The sequence below is a fragment of the Erpetoichthys calabaricus genome, chromosome 4 (genome assembly GCF_900747795.2).
Source record: "Erpetoichthys calabaricus chromosome 4, fErpCal1.3, whole genome shotgun sequence".
Lineage (NCBI taxonomy): Eukaryota > Metazoa > Chordata > Cladistia > Polypteriformes > Polypteridae > Erpetoichthys > Erpetoichthys calabaricus.
Window position 1 is genome coordinate 46,751,290 of NC_041397.2, and position 25,998 is coordinate 46,777,287.

Here is a 25,998-nt window from a genome sequence, read left to right on the forward strand (position 1 = left end):
AAACTTTTGAAAAAGAGACAAATGTTTGTTTGCAGCGTTTGAATAACGTTCCTGTCTCTCTACAACCTCCTGTGTTTCTACGCAAATCTGTGACCCAAGCATGACAATATAAAAATAACCATATAAACATATGGTTTCTACTTCACGGATTTTCTTATTTCGCGGGTGGCTCTGGAACGCAACCCCCGCGATGGAAGAGGGATTACTGTATATCAATCTACATACTCTTCTTGACAAAGTGGATATGTGTGCAAAATATTGATGAGATTAGACCAAGGTTGTAGAATTGCATAAATAAACACGTATGATGAGCTTTATACATTAGATAAAGACAATGCACACCTAAGGTAGACAGAACAAATATATAACTTGTCCAGCCTGAATAAGCACATTGGAATTTACAGAACTAGCAAAGCGGTATCAGGGAAAATTAAAATACTTAAACTAACTTAGTATGCGCTGTTCCCATTTACTATAGTTATGAGGTAAAGACTGCCTAGATGCACCCATGAAAGAAGGAGTCAACAGTGTAGTTCCCCAGCATAGTTTGTATAGCAAGCAAAATCAAAATGAAGAACCACAGCACAGTGTACTACTCTATATTAGTCACAACTGGATGCATGTACCAAAGTAATCATGGAGATCCAAGCCTTCGACAGGTAAATAATGTTAATTTAAGAAAGTTTTACAGTAATCCCTCCTCCATCGCGGGGGTTGCGTTCCAGAGCCACCCGCGAAATAAGAAAATCCGCGAAGTAGAAACCATATGTTTATATGGTTATTTTTATATTGTCATGCTTGGGTCACAGATTTGCGCAGAAACACAGGAGGTTGTAGAGAGACAGGAACGTTATTCAAACACTGCAAACAAACACTTGTCTCTTTTTCAAAAGTTTAAACTGTGCTCAATGACAAGACAGAGATGACAGTTCTGTCTCACAATTAAAAGAATGCAAACATATCTTCCTTTTCAAAGGAGTGCGTGTCAGGAGAGAGAGAACAAAGCAAGCAGTCAAAAAAAAAATCAATAGGGCTTTTTGGCTTTTAAGTATGCGAAGCACCGCCGGTACAAAGCTGTTGAAGGCGGCAGCTCACACCCCCTCCGTCAGGAGCAGGGAGAGAGAGAGAGAGCCACAGAAAAACAAAGTCAAAAATCAATACGTGCCCTTTGAGCTTTTAAGTATGCGAAGCACCGTGCAGCATACTTAAAAGCTGCACACAGAAGGTAGCAACGTGAAGATAATCTTTCAGCATTTTTAGACGAGCGTCCGTATCGTCTAGGTGTGCGAACAGCCCCCCTGCTCACACCCCCTACGTCAGGATCACAGATAGTCAGCGAAAGAGAGAGAGAAAGAAAAGTAAGTTGGGTAGCTTCTCAGCCATCTGCCAATAGCGTCCCTTGTATGAAATCAACTGGGCAAACTAACTGAGGAAGCATGTACCAGAAATTAAAAGACCCATTGTCCGCAGAAACCCGCGAAGCAGCGAAAAATCCACGATATATATTTAAATATGCTTACATATAAAATCCGCGATGGAGTGAAGCCGCGAAAGGCGAAGCGCGATATAGCGAGGGATCACTGTATTCCAAAGACAAATCCAAAAAACAGGTCAAATACAGAAACTCAGTAGACAGTGACAGCAAATCCAATAAGGCCACATTCAAAAGCAGCAATCATGATCAGACAAGAGGTCTTTAACAGGAAAGTAAACTAGAAACAAATCACTCAGCTAAAAGCTGAAGTTCAAAAAGCTCAAGACAGTCACTATTTCAAAGTAAAGACCGGAAATGCTCAAGGAACACCATTATCCAATACATCCTTGCTCCTCCATTATGTGAACGCTGTATAAAAAAGTTTCTCGGCATCACAATACAAATGTTAAGCACGTACGGCTTTAGGGCAGGGAAAAGAAAGACAAAGAGTTAAGCCTCAGCCCAATCCTGATAAAATCTTCAATGAAGATACAATCAAACTAGTAAATCAGAACATTTCGAAAAACTGAGAAACGGTTAATATGTACACTTACGGCAAGTACATCTTAGTAGATGGAAAAACTCAACTAAAATTATATTTTATCATATTATTTGTTATTATGCAAGACAATATGTAAAAATATACACCAGGAATACTTGTTTCAGTAATACATGCTATAATGAACTAATATTTCTCTAGTATTGATATAATAAATCCTTCATGTAACACTTTAATGAACCTGTAGCCTTCTGTCAAAAATAACAAAGGTATCTCGTCATTTTTCCTTTGCATTAGTTTTAAAAAAATGCTACAGTATTACTCTCCAAGTAGCATAGCGATAAGTGGAGCATTGGGGACCTTAAAATCTCAGCTCATTTCTGGTTTCTAATTGAGATGAATAAGAAGCTGATGAGATGTAGTGAGCTGAATCATCTCTTGTTGACATAGATATTTTTAATTTTCATATTCATCATCTACAGGCAATTTTTTTTCAAGATCTGGAGTGTTTTAACATCGTACTTTCATTATAAATATATTTTAGAATTTGAAGTAGTATGAGACAGGTGCTGTCAAATGAAACAGACTACATTTAAATGATTGAGTACTCTGAATGAAATATGGAAAAAAATTAATTTGGAAAATTTTTTAATCCTAATGACACTGAGATGAAAATGTAGGTTGAAATATTTCAAGTACAGCAAAGAACATCCACTTTGCACTTAAACATTTTAAAATCAAAAAGAAAACACTTTCATTGTCTATCAAAATTGCTTGCTTCCTTTTTTGCCTAAAACTATCCAAATGCCACTACTGCAGTATTTTTTCCCTTCTAAGGGGCACTACTGCTGTATTGTGGCTGCTGCTTCACCACCTGAGGCCACAGGTCCACCATGCCCTCGACCGTCTGCAGTTCGCATACCAGGAGAAGGTGGGAGTGGAGGATGCTATCATCTATACGCTACACCGATCCCTCTCCCACTTGGACAGAGGCAGTGGTGCTGTAAGAATTATGCTTCTGGACTTCTCTAGCACTTTCAACACCATCCAATCTCTGCTCCTTAGGGACAACCTGACAGAGATGGGAGTAGATTCATACCTGGTAGCATGGATCTTGGACTATCTTACAGACAGACCTCAGTATGTGCGTCTCGGGAACTGCAGGTCTGACATTTTGGTCAGCAGCACAGGAGCGCCACAGGGGACTGTACTTTCTCCGGTCCTGTTCAGCCTATATACATTGGACTTCCAATACAACTCGGAGTCCTGCCACGTGCAAAAGTTTGCTGACGACACTGCTATCATGGGCAGCATCAGGAGTGGGCAGGAGGAGTATAGGAACCTAATCAAGGACTTTGTTAAATGGTGTGACTCAAACCACCTACAACTGAACACCAGCAAAACCGAGTTGCTGGTGATGGATTTTAAGAGGCCCAGGCTCCTCATGGACCCCGTGATCATCAGAGGTGACTGTGTGCTGAGGGTACAGACCAATAAATACCTGGGAGTGCAGCTGGATGATAAACTGGACTGCCAATACTGATGCTCTGTGCAAGAGAGGACAGAGCCGCCTATACTTTCTTAGAAGGCTGGCGTCCTTCAACATCTGCAATAAGATGCTGCAGATGTTCTATCAGACGGCGGTTGGCGAGCACCCTCTTCTATGCGGTGGTGTGCTGGGGCGGCAGCATAAAGAAGAGGGACGCCTCACGCCTGGACAAACTAGTGAGGAAGGCAGGCTCTATTGTAGGCACGGAGCTGGACAGTTTGACATCTGTGGCAGAGTGACGGGCGCTAAGCAGGCTCCTGTCAATCATGGAGAATCCACTGCATCCACTGAACAGTATCATCTCCAGACAGAGAAGCAGCTTCAGCGACAGACTGCTGTCACTGTCCTGCTCCACTGACAGACTGAGGAGATCGTTCCTCCCCCACACTATGCGACTCTTCAATTCCACCCAGGGGGGTAAACGTTAACATTGTACAAAGATATTGTCTGTTATACCTGCATTGTTATCACTCTTTAATTTAATATTGTTTTTTATCAGTGTGCTGCTGCTGGAGTATGTGAATTTCCCTTTGGGATTAATAAAGTATCTATCTATCTATCTATCTATCTATCTATCTATCTATCTATCTATCTATCTATCTATCTATCTATCTATCTATCTTACATTGACTAGACATTGAAACCCATAAATCTATATAACCACGGGTGAGATTATCTGAAGTTCTAATTTAAAATATTAATGAGTGAATATGTAAATTTATCCCCAATTATAGCGTGACTTTTACTTTTATTGCAATTCAAACCATGCATGAATATCCAATCTGATGAAAATAAATTAATCCTGAAGGGCTATATAATCAATGAGACTTGCACAATTATTCCCATATAAATGTTATAATTTTGTGGCAGTTTATAAACACTTATTTATATTAACATAACATGAAAGTACTATTGAGCATTGTTCTATTATTTCTGCACTAAAAATGAAAGAAAATAAAGTAAAAATTTCAGAGCTATAAGGAGCATCCACAAAATGGCTTTGTGTGTGTGCTCCTTAACTCCTGAATGACCTTTTTATGCATTTAGCCCATTTAAAGTCACTTCCTTAGAAACAAACCAAAGCCGCATCACTAAAAGCAAAATGAAAAGAAGTTAGAAGCATTTTTTGCATGCCAAGTCAATGATAACATCAGACACATAAAACAATGTATTAGTAGTAATTATATGACATTTTGAAATACATTAACTAATATGCAGCAAGAGGATGTCTAGACTTTCTCTGTCTTTACACAGTCAAATGGACCCTGATGGCACTCACTGATTCACATTTACATCTTACCAAATTAGAACAATTGTGACAGGAATAGGCCATTCAGCCTAACATGTTTGTCCATTCTATTCATCTAGATCAGAGTACATGATTCCAGTCCTAGAGGTTCGCAGTGGCTACAGGATTATGCATTGGGAAAAATTTTTCATTAGAACCCAGTTATTTACTGCTAAACAATGTGTTTTTTAGGACTTGGTTTTGTTATGACTCAGAACCCTTAATTGCCTATTTTAATTTTAAACAGCTGAATTAAGTTTTTAATTGTTACCTTTTTTCTAAACCAGCTATTGGTTAATAATGAGATGCAAATGACAAAGGAGCCACCAGCTCTCATGGTAATGTGCTTCGATTTAAATCTGTGTATATGCATCATGTAGTACTGTACTAATATAGTGTTTTGAAATAAATGAGAGAGAAGGGAAGGACCAAGAGGTACAAATCTGTTCTGACCCACAATGCATATAGATAATGCTCTCAGTAAATTAAAAGTCTACAATGTGATAAACATTTGTTTTGGAAGAATGAAAACACTTGCAACCCATATAAATATATATCAAGTTTCATTATCTGCTAGGCCTGACTTCTAATTATAGAACTGGTTGGAATGAAAACTTGCAGCCAAGTCTGAAGGTCTTTAAAGTCCTAAACTCCATCACACTACATGGTGATTTATTCTATGTGTCTATGGATCTTAAAGGAAAACTTTCTAACATTTGCACAAAATCTGCCTTTAACAAGTTTCCAATTATGTCCCTGTGCTTTTGTTGAATAATTTATTTTAAAATAACAGCTGGGATACACTGTACTAATTCCCTTCTTAAATGTAAAAACTTCAGTCATGTTATCTGCTAATTTATATTTGCATAAACTAAAAAGGCTCAATTCCTCCAATCTCACCTCATAGCTCATACCTTTCAGTAGCAGAATCACCTTAGCTGCTATTCTCTGAACTCTTTCTAGAGCTGGTATATCTTTTTTGTAATATGTAGACCACAACTGAAATACAGTTCTACAGGTGAGGCCTCACTAGTGCCTTATACAACATAAGCAGAGCTTCTCTTGACTTGTATTCCATACTTCATTTTATATAACCATATCCCCTAACCTAATCCTATTAGCTTTCTTGATCGCTTCTATCTGCTATCTTGATATAGACAGTGATGAGACCAATATTACTCCCAGGTTCTTGTCATAAGGCATATTTTATAGTTTCAGACCTCCCATGGTATAACCAAATCTAACACATCTGCTTCCTACTTATAATCATAGATTTATTTGCATTACATTTCTTTATCGTATTAATTTTAATTAAAATCAAATAATAATCCATACAATCAAACTCAACAAAATCAAAATTCAACCCCGCACCCAAAAGAAAGAAAGAGAGAAGAGCCAGCAAACAAAGTAAATCTTTGAAGCAGCAATGAAGGAAGAAGTATTCTTTTCCCGAAACAGAAACTTATTCTAAAATGTTATTGATTAGATCCTGCCACATTTCAAAACATTTTTGGACATATCCTTTAAGTGAGAATTAGATTTTTTCCAATTTCAAATAGTATAGGACATCAGTTACTCACTGACTTAAGGGTGAAGGGCTGGGATTCTTCCTGTTGGGCAAGCTACGTCTACATACTAGTAGTGAGGTAGAGGCAATTATGATTTGTTTGTCGTTCCTACTTACACTAACTTCCATCTGACACATGTCTGTCTATATTCTGTCCAAGTCCCTGTGTAACAATTTAGTTCATCCTGCATTATCTGCCATTCTGCCTAGTTTGGTATCAACTGATAACTTAACCAGTTTATTGATTATATTTCTCTCTAGATCATTTATGTATATTAATAATTGCAGGGGCCCAAGCACTGATCCCTGAGAGACACAACTTTTAACATCCATTTAACATCTTTGTCTATTATAGGATGATAACTTAACCTGGTAGAACTAAGGCAACTATGTCAGTTATTTGAAAAGCTCAAACCTATGCTAAGGAACACTGGGACAATATAATATTACCAATTAGCCTAGTGGCCACGTTAGTCAGAGAAGGTCCATAAAAACAAGGGAAATTTGCAAATTTTACATGTGCTGTGGCCAAGCCAGGCCAGGTAATAAAATCAGGATCCTTGAAGCTGGGAAGCAGCAAAGTGAGCACTGTTCTGACAATAATTTTTATTTTTGATTTAAAAATCATTTTGCAACAAATGCTAACAGGCCCATTAAATGAAACATTATTAGAGCACATATGGTCTTGAAGTGCAAAAATCTAAAAGTAAACATTAGTAAGAAATCACATATTTCCAAGGGAGTGCTGACTTTTTAATTTATCCCGAAGAAAGTATTTTTGGTATCAAGCACATACGGCGAGCAAAGCAGATGGTCGGTATTTTCACAGAATTAAACTAAATGAAGTATCTAAGGAATGAACAAAAAATGTAAATGTTCTGAGCTGCTGTTCATTGTCCTTTGTGCATTCATTTCCAAGTAGTTTAACATTTGCATTGCTTTCATTGTCATTGTTTAGTTAGGACTTTATAGGAACATCATATTAATATCTGTGTTTCCAAAATCAGGTAATTATTTAGAAGCTGAATATTGTGCACCTACAAGATGCAAAAACTGAATAGTAACAAACGAGTGTGCTATTATCTAACAATCAGAACAATATGCACTATGACAAAATTAAACAGAGACAAAAATGTAAAATGTAGTGCAAAACTGTTTGTGGTGAAATGTGTCAACAGATTCTATGAAATGAAAAACCAATGGACTAGCTGTCAAGCAGACCGTAGTTTGTGAGACTCAAGGGCTGCGTTTCTGATGTGGACGTGAGCAACACAGGAGCACCACAAGGAACAACAGCCCCGTCTCCTTTTCTCTTCTTTCTATAAACCTCTGACTATAACCAGGTCATGTCACTTGCAGAAATTCTCAGATGATTATGCACTTATGAAGTGTATCTATAAAGGTAATGAGACAGAGTATAGGAATTTGGGGTGGAAATTTTGTTTCTTGGTGCAAAGAGAATTGTATGCACCTTAACATCAGCAAAACCAAGGAACTACTTATTGACTTTCACCGCACCAAAAAGCCTCTACGTCCAAACACTGTTCAATTAGTGGATGTAGAGGTTGTGTATTGCTACTAGTACTTGAGGGCCCTCATCAATGACAGGCTGGATTAGTCTGGGAACACGACGGAGCTATATAAGAAAGGGCAGTGCAGGCTCTTCACATATTCTAACTTGGTGATGGCCAGTGCGATTTGCTACACTGTGCTGGTAACATCACTGCGGGAGAGGCCCACTGAATTAACAAGCTAATTCAAAGGGCAGGCTCAATTATAGGACACACTCTGGAGGTAGTAGCAAAGGAGAGAATTAAAACAAAACTGAGTGCCATTATGAAAATACCACACATCCTCTCTCTGACACACCAACAACTAAGGACTTCGGCAAAAATGTGTCAAGAAACGCTACTAAGGCTCCTTCAACAGCTATATGCCCACCTAATGCCTCGCTAGGACTCTCAAGCCAGAACTTTTCTTTCTTTCTTTCTTTTTTTTTTTACATACTTTGCTAATGACCGAGAGAAGCCGTCTTTTTGCATTTTTCTTCCCTTTTTAGTCATTCTGGTGTGTGTGCAAACCACAGTGTGCATTAATATATATTTATTTGACTACTTATTGTATGTATGTATTTAAAAAGCTTTTGTAAAAGTCAGATTATCCTCTGGGGACAAATTATTCCTGTGGGTTTGTTTAAAACGAAGAAACGAACAAATGCATGCTTGCTTCTTCTTTCTATCTGTCCATTTGTCTATCTGACCAATGCGTACAACTTAGTATGATACATATCATGATGGCCAGATCATTTGTTTGTTGTGGACTTTTACATCATTTAGAAAATAATATGTTCCTATTCTGTTGTGCTTTTACCACACTGTTCTCATATATTAAAATGATATGAAAGAGGGGAAAAAAGCTTTCATTTCCCAGCCTAATGAAATGCAAACTGAATCACTAATCAAGTAAACAAAGGCTCCCTGCTTGGATCATGGAAACAACATAGAAGTGTCATTCCATACTCACATATACCAATGACTTTCCCATTATGATATGTAGAAAATGATTTAAGTCTGCACTTAACCTACACAAAACATTATCAATAGCAGAGATAAAGGAAGAAACATTTGACCAAAAAGAAAAACCACTTTTGTAGGCTCTTTAAAATGATCACAAAACAGAACAGATGGTATTTTGATAAAATTTTGATCTGTGTAGCAGAAAAAGGCTAGTTAAATAAGAAAAATACGGATGCCTGTGAAAAAACTTTTCAATTTTGTATTATTTTTCCTTTTCGCTAACTCATAAATCTTATTGCAAATATTTAATTAACTGTATTTGTTATTTATAGACTGCAGAGGCCCACAAGTGAAACAACATTTAATTCAAGCTGTAACTCTTTTTAATAAGATGTTAACTGCATTGATTTAGCAGCACAATCAGATTTTCTACAGTTGGCATAAAAGTGAAAGCCTTTGTCTGGTTAACATTCCAGGGATAACAGACTGGCACTGAGAGAAATAAAAACCTTTGGTATAATTTAGCATAATCACCATTTGTGATTTGTAGCAGTCATGTAAAACCTTCATGATTAATGGGCTAATGCAATATAATAATTGATTTTTTTGCCTTTTTCTAACGGTGGCTGATAAGGATAGCTCATGAATTCAAATGAAATTGAGAACCTTTACAGCATAAACTCCATAAAGACAAATACAATTTTCAACAAAAACTGGCAAATGAAGAAGCAAAGGGAGTATTTGACCTATAAGAAATAAACAAGAATACATACCCTGAAGGGCTTAGATTTGAAAAAGGAAACCCTCTTCATATACTACTACATAATCTCAAAATGATCATGAACATTGAAAAATAAAGCCATTAGTTGTCCAAAAAGATATATTTTTTCTTGAGACAGAAAAGTAGATATTCAGACAACATATTTTGTAAAGCTCAATGGAAAAATAAGATAAATGGTAAAAAGTGTAGTATGAGTTATTACAAGTTAAACAGAAAGACAGGACATCCTTAACGAACTGCTAAAGAGACAAGAAGTTAAAAAAAGTTACTGTGCATCATATTGTCTACTTTGTTCACGTGCTACATCTGAGGCAGATCTTATAAATTGTCATGAAGAGGTACCGTTTCACAAAGACCACCCATGAAAATCTCTCAAGACCCTGTAGTGTTTCCACTAGTGTATACCTTATATGCCATTTCATTCAGTTTTATCAATGAGATCACTGCACTTGGATTATCTTATCACTCAACACTGCTATGTTCAGAACACTTAACCCTTCTGTGTTTTCCATAATGTTTTCTTAACCACTTCCTCTCCATTATTTTAGGATTCAAAATAGGAAACATCTCTATGACAGGAAAGAATCTAAATGTTATTCTTGAAAATAACCAAAACCATCACTAAGACAATCAGTTTAGTGGCAAACTTGAGTAGAGATTCATCTACTGCAATATTTGATTAATCAATCCCCAGCAAATGACATACTCAACCAAGCCCCCAAATCAAAGGGCCTGTGATCACTTGTGTTTAGTCTTGGAATCACACAGTGATCCATCCCATTTGCACTGTGGTAACTGCCTGTGGCCATCCACAGACCCACAATGCCAAGCTTTCAGAAGCAGTTCATTTACAGCAAGGGCAATAGAAGAACTCCTTGCCATGGGCACTCAAGGACATTCTGAAAGCACTACAAGTGACATCAGCTGTACTCTCCCATTTACACACCACTGGTTATCACAAAGCACAAATGCTACAACTTGGTAGGGTTAATGCATCTCCTTTCATCTCCCTCAGAATATTTCTTTTTATGCAGAATGGGGTTGCCTGTTTACAAAATACCATCACATTCTTAGGCTATAAAACTAGTCTGAAGGTACTGTCACTGTAGGAATTCAAATATAATGCTTGCCACTTATGAGCTTACTGATGCAATTTCCACATTACTATCAAAACTGCTGTAGGTTTCAAATTTGATTAATGATTCCCTTCAGACTTGAACTTCTGAAAATATGACTTACAAGTATACATTTTCATAAATAACATGGCTATGTTGGTGTTTATGCTCAGATTCTCTACATCATAAATAATCACATACAATGATATTTATTTTTTTAATTTTTTTAACTGAAACGAGAGACTGTACAAGCAGAGAGAATCCTTACATGCTAAAGGAGGTATGGAAAAGTTAATTTATCAATACTAGTAGACAATGGTATGTTGCTAAAAAAATAATCACCAAGACCCACAGAAACCAAAGAAATTTCCAATAATGGATATATAGTCTCTCACAATCATTTCTGTAACTGAAACAAGCTAAAAAAATGTATGCTTGGTGTGACAGTCAGGTGCATTCTGTTTTGAACATAGTAAAATTTTTAACACTAGAATTACCAGAGCCAATGAAAATCCAGCCCACCTTAAATCCCTTTGCACCTCTCCATCAGCATCTTTTATCTTCTAAATGTGTCGATAAGCCCAAACAGCCTGCTATACCATCCCCGCACCGCCTCAGAACTGGCAAGAAGTTCTCCCAGTTCCTCCCTTGATTGATTATCTGGGAGTGAGCTACCCAGAATTGTAAGGGGAAATAATTTGATGTGTGTTTTGTGTCTACAACAATCTATGTAAACAAATTGTTAAAACAGAAACGTTATTCATGTTTTAGTAATAAATAAGAAAATCTAGACATGTACTGTATAATGTGTGAAGGCTGATGGCCAAATATCAAATACTTTCACAAAAGGTGCAAGTACATTACGACAGCTACTGTGGTGCTGTGGTTAGAACTGCCGACTTATAATACGGAGGTTGTGAGTTCGAAACCAGCTTTCCGGGCAAATTTACCGTTTTGAGTAGTGAGCTGCTCTTATTGATTTGTTTCTGTAACAGCACTTTTATTCTCTCAGTCACAATCACGATACAACACCCATCCCCCACCCCAGATCTGACGTAGTTACTTTTTATCTGAAACTGGGAATAACTGTAGATGTGAGTGGTGTTTTGAGACAATGGAACTGGAAATTGTCTGATCTGGAGGGATAAAAGCTGACACACAAATGCTGGTGAATCTGCCTTCTTCGTATCTCACCGTCACTTGAATTTTTTTTTTTTATTCAGTTTTATTGAGTGTTCCTGCTCATGCTGAATTAGTATGCACCTTATGGTCCATGATGTCAAAGCCGCAATGACATAAAAAAAGAGACATAGGTATATATGATATTTGGAATAACTCATTTTATGACTTATGTAGTACATTGTGTAACCGTGTCAGATCTGGGGCGGTAGGTGGGTATTGTATCGTGATCGTGACTGAGAGAAAACTGGAAAAAAAAATGATAACTTTTACAAGTGCTATAAATTTACACTGGCTGTTACAGACACAAATGAAATGTATGTTTTTATTGTATAATATTAACAATAAGAGCAGCTCACTACTCAAAATGGTAAATTTGCTGGGGAGCTGGTTTCAAACTCACGACCTCCAGATTATAAATTGGCAGTTCTAATCACAGCACTACAGACGCTGTCGTATTGTACTTGCACCTTTTGTGAAAGTGTTTATTTGATATTTGGACTTCAGGCTTCACAACTTATACAGTTCATGTCTACATTTTGTTATTTATTACTAAAACATGAAAAACATTTCTGTTTTAACGATGTGTTTACATAGATTGTTGTAGACACAAAACACACATCAAATTATTTCTCCTTACAATTATCAACACATTTAGAAGACAAAAGACGCTGACGGAGAGGTGCAAAGGGATTTAAGGTGGGCCGAATTTACACGTTTTTTCGTTGGCTCTGGTAATTCTAGTGTTAATTTTATGTTTATTTACTTCATCAGTGACAAAGATATCAAATTTTGGTTGATTAATTTTTTTTGACAATAAGCAATCTTCAACAGTAATAGTGATAATGGAAATTATACTTAATAATGATGCAATAATAATAATAATAATTCTTTGCATTTATATAGCGCTTTTCTCACTACTCAAAGCACTCAGCAATTGCAGGTTAAGGGCCTTGCTCAAGCGTCCAATACAGCAGAGTCCCTATTGGCATTTACAGGATTCGAACCAGCAACCTTCCCATTGCCAGTGCAGATCCCTACCCTCAGAGCCACCACTGTATGCAAAATACGTTTTTTAATACCATTTTCCAATATGATATGATGTAAAAATTCAGTTGTTGTGCTATTGTTAGCTGTTGGTTGTGTAGGGTTCATGACTAATTAAGGTTCTAACTTTTTGATCTGGTCTGCTGGATTTTTAAGAAGTTAAAAATGGTTTGCAGTAAATGAAAGTGTAAATACAACAAAATATACACATTGCAATCAAGGTAAATTGGAAACAGGAAATTAATCAGAAATAGCGGTTGAACATAATATTTCTCTGTTTTATGACAGACAATTTTATGCTGATTTATTTAAAAAATATATACAGCATGCTCTTTTAAAACTGAATTTTTCTAACCAATTTTCTTGAAGAATAAGAATACTAGATTTAAATCAAAATGATCTACTGGGAGTTAAGTTGTTTCAGGCTGACAGACATGACTATAACAATAGGTGCTTTCGCATTAAACTCAAATGTACTTGAACACATATGGTGTCATTCTGTTGATGTTTTTAACACCCTCAACGTTCCATCCAGTGCTAGTTTGTTGCATTCTTACAGTGTTTAGGTTTTAAAATGACTCGGGCGCCGCCGAGAGTGACAGCCTTTTCAGCAGCTCCGTGTACGACTTTATTTTTCTACTTTTATTTTTCTCTTCTTTATTGATCACTCCTATCACTTTACTTTATGTGGATTCGTTCTCTGGACACAGTTACTTTTACAACGTGGGCATGGATTTTTACACGCCGAGACTCGTCTTTTCAAGTACTCAACTTCGAGTGCTGAGAACAAATGCCAGTGCCGGTGTGGTTCCCTATTTACCCGACGAGGTAAGAAGGCGGTATCGTGGCAACAGAGCCGGCACTAAGCTAAAAATGAAGCGGCTTGCTAGAAAGTGGCGTTTTAAGCCTTCGGTGCCTTCTGTGATCATGGGAAATGTGAACTCAATATCAAATAAGATCGACGAACTGGCTGCGCTGGTGAAAAATGTCAGAACCTACAGAGAATGCAGTTTGTTGTGCTTTTGCAAAACGTGGCTAACTACCACCATCCCAGATGCTAATGTGGAGCTACCCGGGTTTAACACAGTTAGAGCGGACAGAGATGCAAGTACATGCGGGAAGCACAAAGGTGGAGGTCTAGCTCTCTATGTCAATACACGGTGGTGTAACTCTGGACATGTTGACGTCAAAATCTCCACTTGGTGCAGGGACATTGAACTGTTGGCCGTAAGTCTGCGTCCCTATTACTTGCGCAGAGAGTTTGGACACGTTATTGTTGTTATTGTTTACATCCCCTCCTTGGGCGGACGTGGAGACAGCGAGTGACATCATCCATTCTGCTGTTGCTAAGTTACAAACGCAGCACCCTGAGGCGCTTGTGCTAATCGCTGGAGATTTTAACCATGTGACACTGGACAAAACATTGCCTGCCTTCTCCCAGTATGTGGACTGTAACACCCGGGGAAATAAGGCTATTGACTTACTGTATGCAAACGTTAAAGACGCATACAGCACCACCCCGCTGCCTGCGCTTGGGAAAGCAGATCATAACTGGTTCTGCTTCAGCCTCACTACAAACCAAGAGTGAGGGTCCTACCTACAACCACACGCTCATTCAGGAAGTGGTCCCCAGAGGCAAAGAAGGCTCTGAGAGAACGCTTTGGAACTACAGACTGGGATATCCTGCAGGGATCACATAGTGAGAACATTGAGGAGGTTGTTGACTGCACTACCGACTGCATCAACTTCTGTATGGACATTGTAGTTCCAGTAAGAACTGTACGCTGCTATGCTAACAACAAGCCATGGATTACAAGTGACATCAAGGGCCTTTTGAACCACAAGAAAAGGGCTTTTAAAGGCGGTGATCACCATGAGCTCAAGCGCGTGCAGAAGGAACTCTGAGTCCAGCTCAGGGCGGCAAAGGAGCAGTACAGGAGAAAGCTGGAGCAGAAGTTGCAGAATAACAGCATGAAGGAAGTGTGGGATGGGATGAAGATCATCACTGGCTGCAGCTCGAAGCGGGGTGCCACCATCAAGAGAGACGTGAAGAGAGCAAACCAAATGAACAACTTTTTTTAACAGGTTTGACCACTCTAACCCACTCTCACCTTGGAGTACTGCACCCTCCATCCATCATTCTGCTGATACCAGCATAGGAGACAGTTTCCCCCCACCCACAATTACAACAGCGCAGGTGAGCAGAGAGCTGAGGAGACTTCGTGCCAGCAAAGCAGCGGGTCCAGATGGAGTATCGCCATGACTACTGAAGGTCTGTGCAACGGAGCTGGGGGGTCCTCTACAGCGCATCTTCAACCTGAGTCTGGAACAAGGGAGAGTCCCGAGGCTTTGGAAAACATCTTGCATCACCCCAGTCCCAAAGGTTTCACATCCTAGTGAGCTGAATGACTTTCGGCCTTTTTGCTCTGACGTCACATGTGATGAAGACCATGGAGAGGCTGCTGCTTCACCACCTGAGGCCACATGTTCAACACGCCCTCGCCCCTCTGCATTTCGCATACCAGGAGAAGGTGGGAGCGGAGGATGCCATCATCTATATGCTACATCGATCCCTCTCCCACTTGGACAGAGGCAGTAGTGCTGTAAGAATTATGTTTCTAGACTTCTCTAGTGCCTTCAACACAATCCAACCTCTGCTCCTTAGGGACAAGCTGACAGAGATGAGAGTAGATTCACACCTGGTGGCATGGATCGTGGACTATCTTAAAGACAGACCTCAGTATGTGTGTCTCGGGAACTGCACGTCTGACATTGTGGTCAGAAACACAGGAGCGCCACAGGGGACTTTACTTGCTCCGGTCCTGTTCAGCCTAATATACATCAGACTTCCAATACAACTTGGAGTCCTGCCACGTGAAAAAGTTCGCTGACGACACTGCTATCGTGGGCTGCATCAGGAGTGGGCAGGAGGAGGAGTATAGGGACCTAATCAAGGACTTTGTTAAATGGTGCGACTCAAACCACCTACACCTGAGGCCTAGACCCCTCATGGACCCCGTGATCATCAGAGGTGACTGTGTGCAGAGGGTGCAGACCTATAAATACCTGGGAGTGCAGCTGGATGATAAATTAGAATGGACTGCCAATACTGATGCTCTGTGTAAGAAAGGACAGAGCCGACTATACTTCCTTAAAAGGCTGGCGTCCTTCAACATCTGGTGGTGTGCTGGGGAGGCAGCATTAAGAAGAAGGACGACTCACGCCTGGACAAACTGGTGAGGAAGGCAGACTCTATTGTTGGCATGGAGCTGGACAGTTTGACATCCGTGGCAGAGCGACGGGCAATGAGCAGGCTCCTGTCAATAATGGAGAATCCACTGCATCAACTAAACAGTATCATCTCCAGACAGAGGAGCCAGCTTCAGCAACAGACTGCTGTCAATGTCCTTCTCCACTGACAGACTGAGGAGATTGTTCCTCCCCCACACTATGCGACTCTTCAATTCCACCCGGGGGAGTAAACATTAACATTATACAAAGTTACTGTCTGTTATACCTGCATTGTTATCACTCTTTAATATTTTTTTTTATCAGTATGCTGCTGCTGCAGTATGTGAATTTCCCCATGGGATTAATAAAGTATCTATCTATCTATCTAATGTCACTGATGAGCTAGGCAGTGAGGCACAACAAAGCAAGAGGATGGTGCAAAAGTGTAAAGTGCTTTTATTAAAACAGCAAACAAAAACAAAGTGTCCAAATAAATAGTGCAGTGCTTTAAGAAAAGTCATTAAATAAAGGGAGCCACCCTATCTGCAGCGGACCTTCTCTCTACCTTCTGATCTGGAGGATTCCCGAACCCTGGCTTCGGTTCAGTTCTCTCCAGACTGAGACTTGGGCTCCCCCAATGGCCAGGACGCTCACGATGGGGAATCCACCTTCCAAGCCTCCCGACTCCCGCTGTCTTCCATGGCAAGCCATCCTACTTCGGTCACTCCCGCTCCTCACAATGCTCAGCGGGAGCGACCACTATCAACTGCCGTAGGTGTCGGCCAAACACCCCGCTAGGGCTCACTGTCCAGCTGCCTGTGAGCCTGAACTCGCTCGCACCGGCTATTCTATCCCTGCTTCCTGCCTCCCTCTTCTGCAACCTCCTTTCCTTTCTTCTTCTTTTTTCCCCTCTCACTAGCCGCCTCATGCTTCTATTTATCAAGGGGACGTGGATCAGCTGTGGCAATTAGCAGCTCCTGAGAACAATTACGGATGCGGACGACTCCTAACCTGTGCACTTAAGCGAAGTTCGCCCGCATCACGAATTCTCTTGGAACCGATCCGCCACACACACCATACCCCCTCGCTAAGCCGCAAGTGCAGCGATTATTTATTTAAAAAATGGCCATGTTAACTTGAGCTGTGGACCCGCTACACCACAACCACACATCCTGTAAATCTGCATTAACTAACAACATCTGTCAGGGGTGTTTGCATTTAGTAGCACGTATTTTGCCTTCTAAGAAAATTAGTGGACCCAAATCAGGCCATGAAAATGCTCCCCACACCATCAGAGAATCGCTAAAACATTGTACTACAGGAGTATTTGTTTCAGTAGACTTATTAGGTATACAGAGTCATTTGCTTGGCAGTCTAATGCATGAATGTTTCATACCACCTTACCTGAAAAATTGTCTTTTTTGTAACAATCTAAATTCTTCTTCCTTTCACTAGATGCAATATGGGATAAATGCCCCACTTCATGACTGTAGTATTCCTCTCTATGAAGTTCATAGTGGACCATTTACATAGAAACTTCCTGGTCTCGCATTTGATTAATATTAGCAGCAAAATAATCCAAAGTCACTTGACTTTTTTTTTCCTGGCATTTTGAGTAAATTTCCAGACATTACTTGTCACATTTCTACACAATCTTAAGACTTATTTTTTACTATTTTAGGGAAGAAATGCAAAAAAAAAATAGTGTTTTTTAACATGCTGTCTACAGAAAAGCTAGCAAAGTGATTTGTACTAAACAGAATTGATAACCATGACACTTTACTGTCATGTTATTCAAAATCGTTTACTACTCTACAGTTAAATCAATACACTGCATCAAAGATTACAACTACTAAGGTTGGTAATATAAAGTACATTCGGCTCTTAAATCTGTGTACTTTGACTCCAGTTAACTTTAAAACCAATTTGAAAATCGTCCCTCTCAGAAACAAAATCGTGAAAGACATTGGCCTCTTTTACTTTGTGCATATGAACTTTGAAAAGGTGAATAAGATCTGCACAAATATCTCCAGACTGATAACAGTTAAAAAGTACAAATGAAAAATATCCTAATTTCCATTATTTCTTTAAATGCTGAGTGACACCAAATCAAACTAAATTATCAAGGACTACAGAAAGTGCTTTAAAACTTAAGACAACTACCCATCATGTTTTTAAAGAAACACTGCATATATTAATTGTTTCTTAATTTTTGGTCTATATGTTATCTAATATACTCAATGAATTGCTTTTTAACTCAGTTGCAGTGACTGTGACTACTATATGCTATACATCAAAAGAACAACTCTTTCAAATATTAATATACTAGTTTAGGGCTTGCCATAGGACAATGAAGAAAAAGAAAGGTGGAAAGAGAAGACATTACGAACTTACCTCATTATTAATTTTTAACATATTCATTCTTCATAATTTCAGGGATAAAAATTGTTCCATCACTTGTTAAATTGGCCCAGTGATTTAGTCTGATTGATGGGAACTGCTGTCTGCTGGAATTTTAATGGTCAAGAGTGCTCTGCAGTTTTAGAATCCATACAAAACCAGCAGCATACTGATTTTCCTTTCCAAACCTATGCGCACTTGTAAAGCTTAAAAAACGAGTTTAATCATGCTGCTTTAAAGGTGAATGGTCACTTGTTGATATGAATACAAATTAAAGAAGCAACCTGTGTCTACAATACCTCTGTTGATATGTGCCCCAATGCTCAACTTAGCTAAATTAGCAGCAGAACGATGCACTGGCATATTTCCTCTCATAAGAATAGGGAAGCTTTCCTATGTCCCAAGCCATGCATAGTGGGGACCCAACAAGCAAGGACAACAGTCAAGGCAAGTAGGTATTCTGCCCTTTCTGTGGGCACACACTGCATTACTAACTGATACTGCATTCTTACAGTATATATGAAATAGACAGTAATAGTGTAAAATGGTAGCTAGTCACAAAGGAGTATAAATTAGAATTTTAAAATGCTAAGCAGAGAACTCATACATTTTAAAATTTAAGTGATTTGCAAACATATTACAGAGTTCTGTTTGTATAATATAATTCCAAAACTCATCAAGAATCAATTCCTCCTTACCCGATGCTTTTCTTTGACTTTTCTTCTGTATTCCTCTTTATCAAACTTGTCCTCCTCAATCAACCTCTCCCTTGCTTTTTCCATATTTATACCAGGGGTGGCATCATCATCATCATCATCATCTTTTACAACTGATTTTTGAGTTGGGGGCCATTGCTGTACCATCTATAATGAGGAAAAAAAAGACTCAAATGAGGAAACAGTTTTCTTCATGTGAGGATAAAATTAATGTCATTTAGGGACAAGAAGCAACTTACAATTTTTTACACAGCTTTACAAAAGTACTTTTTCAGCAAGTCCATCACATGCAAAATGATAAATAAATAAGCAAGTGATACTAAAACAAGAATACACATCTGGAGACAGTTCATTCTAAAGTTTGTAGTAAATAGCGGCAAAATCCACTGCTGCAAAGGCTACTTCCTACAACACCCATCCCTAATTTCTCCACTCCATGCACTGTAAACTGCCTGAGTTTCAGGAAGAGAGTGAAAGAAAATGAACAAAACACTTGAAGCTGACAGAAAATAAAAAGTTAAAATTGCTGTTATCCCTTCAGGATCATAATAGCACAAGGTAACTGTCTTTAATGATTAATTTGTACATTGTGACGAGTACAACAATAGAATAGACAGATATCAACTCACGTAGACCACTGCAGGTACTTGTGCTTGAGAAGTACTTCTGTCTGCTACAGTATCTTTCTGTCATTTTGACTACTGAATCACTATATGGCATAACAACACCAAACAGAGTTCAGATAAGAATTGCGGTCTATGTATATACCCAGGATTAAATTGCTGCGACTATATCCTCGCATGGCGTGTTTAACTGATTTTAGTTGTTCATTTAAATGTGCAGTCAGAAGGTAGATGATGTGTAGCCTTCATACATCCACTGCTGTTGTTAGGCACATTTACTAATTTGGGTGTTTTGATATCATCATCTCCTGTATCTCTTCATTACCAACACTCTTAATGGCAGTCATTTTCAGCTCCTTTTGATGGGGTATGACACATCGTTTACTTTGCAAGCATATCCTGCAATTGATGTTTTCACAAACTTGAGTGTCAATTCTTTTAATCATATAGCGACTCCTACACTATCATCGTAACTGAACAAAAGAGAGTACACACAAAACAACTTATCGTTCACTTTCACTGCTAGTCTAATGAAGTCTATGAATGCCATCTTATGTTACAGAAAGGTTTTTTCCATTCAGTAGGTTATGTTTATTTTTAACAAGTGCAATGTGCTTTCTGCACACGTAACAAACGTATATATTTAATAAAGGTCTTTATAGGCGACTTTTCAACTGCAGACAGTTCCTCATAATTGAAAGCTTGCTCTCTGGTTTGCCGTGTGGTAGGTGTGGTAACAAGTGCATGCTCCCAATCGCCTCCTCCTCTCTGTTGGACCAGATTAACAACAGTACCATTGCTCTTTGCAGCTCAATATCACTGCCCCTGCTTTGAGTGCCATGTTCATGAGGCATCAGATTGGTTTAGAAATGTGACACTCAATGAAGCATCTAATTGTTACCCCCACCGACTTTTAAACAACATTTGTTAATGGACGTCTCCAGACGTATGTATAATAAGTTTGGAACAGTGAGACTACACAGTGATGAGGCTGGGATTTAAAACCAATTCCCTTCACCTGAGAGGTGGCAGCTCTAACCATTGTAACGCCATGCAGTTCATCGGGCAATATGTACAAAACTTTTCAAAGAAAGACATTTTTTAAGAAACCAAAAAAAGATGTAGAAATAATAGGGTATAGCTCTGCGTCATGAAGAACGTATTTGACAACTTTGTACATTTCTGTTCATTTTTCACATGGAATGCTGTTATATTATGCTTGAAGATCAAAAGGTAATAGTATTCATAAAAAAAAAAAAAATGCCAACAGACGTAATAGCACACAATTTAGGCATTTAATTATTTGATAAACAAAACAATGTGATAGCCAATACCCGGTATGAAAATGCTTTGAATAATACTCAGTTTGTTACTTTGAACTGTAGACTAATTTTAATGCAAAATGCCTTGTGATGATGTGCTCTGTGAAGGTTCTAACATAAGATTAATACTAACTGATGGTTTTCATTTTTAGTTCGTGGCTGGCATAAGTCTTCCATAATCATCATGCCTGTTACCTCCTCAGTCTTTCCAATGATGATTTTTCCAGAAAGTTTCAGGGAAAGTGAAATCACTCACAATCACCATTTTACACTGTTATAGATGTGTGCTATTTGATTAAATAAAACGTTATGCCTTTAAATATGCTAAACTTAAGCAAACTACATTCATTTTCTCTTTAGATTCCTTCCCTACTAACTTAACCCATATTAAATAATGCATTCTTCTGTATTGATTTGGTTGAACATAACTAGATTGTCAAATTTCCTCCTGGAGACAAATAAAGTTCTATTTGTCTATTGCCACGACTTATCCTCATTTACTTTATGCTTTTAAAAAATATGTAAACTTACATTACATTCCATTGTTTTCACTGGGCCATTTGTCTTTAATTACAAAGTTATACAAAATCTCAATAAAAATTTTTTTCAAAAAGAGAATTTCAATGACAACATGCAAATAACATCTGAAATAATATGTGTATGTGGTCAGTGAAAGCACCACTAGCCTACTATAAGAGAGTGTGGGTGTGAACAAGGAGATTGGCACTGTGTTAATTCCTGCCATTAGTCTGACACTACCTGGAATGACTCCATCTCCACATGACATTTGGATTAAACAGGTTCAGCAAATGGATGTATGGAATAAGAGTTAGGTAAAATGTTGAAAATGATTATCATTTTATGAATAACATAACTTTTGATGCTATAATAAATGCTGTCCCTATATAGATTACTTGCTATTTTATTTAAAGAAAGAGTTTCACCTTTACTTTCCAGTCTGTGTCTGCCACTGCAATAGGGTTTATTTCAAAGCATCTTTATATTCAGTCTTTTAAGAAGTCAGTTTTGTCAATAGAACACATTAGAAAGAGATCTCTTTGGTTTATCCCTACTGGCCTCCCAGGACACAAACAAGTCCTCAATTAGCCAGTTGAGCCAAAGAAAAATTCCTTCAGCTCAAATGATTAATCAGGCTTTTACTATCAAGGTGTCTTATATTTTCAAAAGGGCTCAATACACTTGACATTTTCCATACATTAAACAAAGATTATTAAAGTTCACCGTATACTGGTAGTTGATGAGAAAGATGCTTTAAACAGAGAGTTTAATCCATATCAGCTACAACTGACACTTTAACTTATATGAAAAATATTTTCACACAAACATATTGCATAAAGATGTAGATAAAGAATAGGCACCTTACAATTCAATGGAATTACGATTCAGACTATGTGATTATAAATAAAATCATAATCTATATAGAATTTTGACTTATATACATGATGCTTTTTAAACTGTTTGAATAGTGTTATTTGTTATGAAAAATAATACAATGAATTCAATTCTTCTTTCCTTTATTAACACAATACAATAATAAATGAGTAGCATAGTGGTTAGGGCTTTGGACTTCAAATCCAACTACTGACACTGTGTGACCATGAGCAAGTCACATCATGTACTGGTGCTCCAATTGGAAAAACAAAACAGACACAAAATCAATTCCATCTCAAATGTTCAAAGCTGCCTTGGATAAAAGTATCAGTCAAATAACAAATAATAAAGTAATACAGTAAATGGCAGGTGGTATCGTGTCAGCTTAGCATATTTTCCAGCAGTGAGTCAACAAGAAAAATAAACACATGCCTGTGTTCTTAGTTTTCTTTAAATTAACATGAATTTCAGCATTTCCCAATTACTTAACAAAACATAATGGTTACCCTTTTAATAGCATCTTTTACTGCATCTTTCATATTGATTTTGAAAACATTAGGAGACACAGTTAATTGAAACAAAAAAAGTGCAGCAAAAAAGAAAACTTTTGGCCATATTTGTACATGTGGCACTGTGATACACATTCTCCAGCGTCTGCATCATGATCAGAGAGAAATGGCATTAAAGCGAGGGCCTTACTTACTCACATAAGCTTGTGCTGTAAGATCAGGAGATTTGCTTGTTGGTTACATTTATTGGCCCAGCCCAGAGTACTGGTGTTCATTTCTCACCACCTTTGTATTTGGTTTTAATGTCCCAATAGCAAGTGAATTTACATTTTTTTAAAAAAAAATCAGGTTCTGAGCTTTCTCTGACCAATTGGCACTTACACCAGATGGTTTACTTTACATATCTTATGTACGTACTGTATGTGTACTTTTAATTTTATATTTTGTATTTTTTTTAATTACTTTGTGTGTTCTGTTGTTTTTTAAACAGATGTATATTGTTTGGATTAATGGGTGATTAAGACAGTTGAAATCTAATAACAAAGATCTCAGCGTTAACGTTTACAGTGCATCATGCAATGCATATGCCTCTGTTATGTGCCATTTGGTATGGGATTCACAAAAGCGATGTTAATGTTTACAATGTGCCCTCTGTTGGAATAACTGAGACACAGCAATGAAATGGACACATAGACACTTACCATTTAATTAAGGTGGGTTTATCACTTGTTCCTTAGGTCCTAGGATATACTGTATTTGTTCTATTTATCATTTTGTTTGCACTGTATCTTTTCTTTATCAGAAATGTTGTTTGTATTTTCCAGTTCATTTTCAATTATAAGCTTATATTAAAGTTCAGTTATGGAGTTTTGTGCATCAATGGAAAATTGCTCAAATGAGAACCAGAGGAGACTCAATCACACATCTAAGAATCCATTTTGTCCAAACCCTAAAGCAACTGTATAAGTTGGAGGGAAACACAGCCTCAGTGGCCTCTTAAGAATAAGAATTATAAAAGCTTATTTAGCTTCTCAGGCAAACACAAAGTGTACTGCAATTGCAAGAGTTGCACAATTGTACATACGCAGTCCACTAAGACAGCAGTCATGAAAGTAAATTTTGACTGAACAAACAAACATCTGAAACAGTTTTACATTTGCTATAACATCAAATTCTAAAAGTAAGGTAATAATCCACTTGTTTTCTAAACATACTTTGCATTAAACGGTTGACTGCCCCAGCATAAGGATCAAGATTTAGGTGTGCTGCCAGTTCAACAAAACATCACCAACCACAGTTTTAATGACAAATATAGTTTCATTAAATTAATATGCTCATTTTGGGATGAGGAGAACAAATTGAATAACCAGACCAAATCTATCTATAGATTGGGAAAATGTGCAAACTGCACTGACTGGGAAATGAACTAAGGTCCTTGAAGGTGTTAAACATGTAAAAGTAAATACTGGTGGCGCTAACATTTTGTATGTTACAAAGTGAATCTTTGCGTCAGTTCATTGGTTACGCAAGTCATCCCTTCACATTACAGGAAACGAAGGCTAATGTGAATAATAAGCCATCAAAATGACGATGTCTGCTGTTAAGACACATAAAGGAAATACTAAGCCTCAGATGAAAAATGTAGTTGTAATCAACTGCTTTTTGTTATTTAAAAACTGATGGAAAAACCAAACAAGTGAAATAGCTAATTTACAAGAGGGATCTGTGCAGTCCTGTCCCCACACAATGTATTGACTTTAAAGAAAAAGCACGACTAGAGATCAAGAGCCTCTTAAGAGCTGCATAAACTAAATCCAATTTTAAGAAAGCATTATGCAAACCTCAAAATTCTCAATATTCAGAAGACATCCATTTATTTTCTAACCCATTTATCCATACCTGGGTAGTTTGTTCCTTTTCAGGCAACACTGGGCATAAGGCATACATTTCTAGTCTCCACAAATAATCTCAAGTAATGATTTAAATAGCTAGGAAAGATTGCTGAAAGGGTTTGCAGATATCTTTGAAATGACATACATGAGTAATGTGTCTCTGGGCAGCCACTTGCCAGTAGACACTCTTTCTACACTGCACACTGAGACTCAAGCAATAGACAAATTAGAAAAACTTGTCCTGGCACTATCATAGTTAGCACTAGATGCACTGCTGCTGACTGAGCTCAGACACCAGTAGCTATGAAAGAAGAGTTTATAATTAAATTACACTGTTAAGTTTGACTTTTCTCAATTTGCAATTATCTTCCCCACTATGAAACAGCTATTAAGCGCAAACTGATGCTTACTGCTAATAATGATGTTTCTTGGCAAAAGCAACACTATGCCTTCTGTTCATTGGTTCTATCCTCCTACATGCCTCCATTTCCAGCCAACAAAAAACTTAAAATGGCATCTCCAGGCACTTTGATCAATACTCTGTACAATGTAATTCAAATGGTCGACAAAAATGCTGTTAATTAGTGAGTATGCATATCCTTGCCCGTTGAAGCTGCCTAAAATTCATAGTCTTTCAAGTTCACTCATGGCTGCAACATAATCCAAATAAAATCAATTTCTATAACCACTATAAAAATGCATTTTAACAAGGTAAGAATACAGAAAATGTAAATAATTTAATTAAGGATGTTAAAAAGATCTTAAGGACACATCTGGTAAATATTACATTGCTGTTATGCAATAAAGATGGTATAAGAGAGACCACAAAGATGATCCTAAAAAAAAGTTACAAAAAATAGAATATTTTTCTTTTCACTCACGGGCATAAATGTGACAT

At 37.8% G+C, this 25,998-nt stretch overlaps 1 protein-coding gene across 1 annotated transcript in view; it reads right to left on the minus strand.

The window, feature by feature from the left end:
- ddx10 (DEAD (Asp-Glu-Ala-Asp) box polypeptide 10) overlaps positions 1 to 25,998 on the minus strand; it is a 459,716-nt gene that overhangs the window by 160,301 nt on the left and 273,417 nt on the right. Inside the window, 1 exon segment of the mRNA XM_028799405.2 lies at positions 19,345 to 19,509. Within this exon segment, the coding sequence (XP_028655238.2) occupies positions 19,345 to 19,509 (165 nt within the window).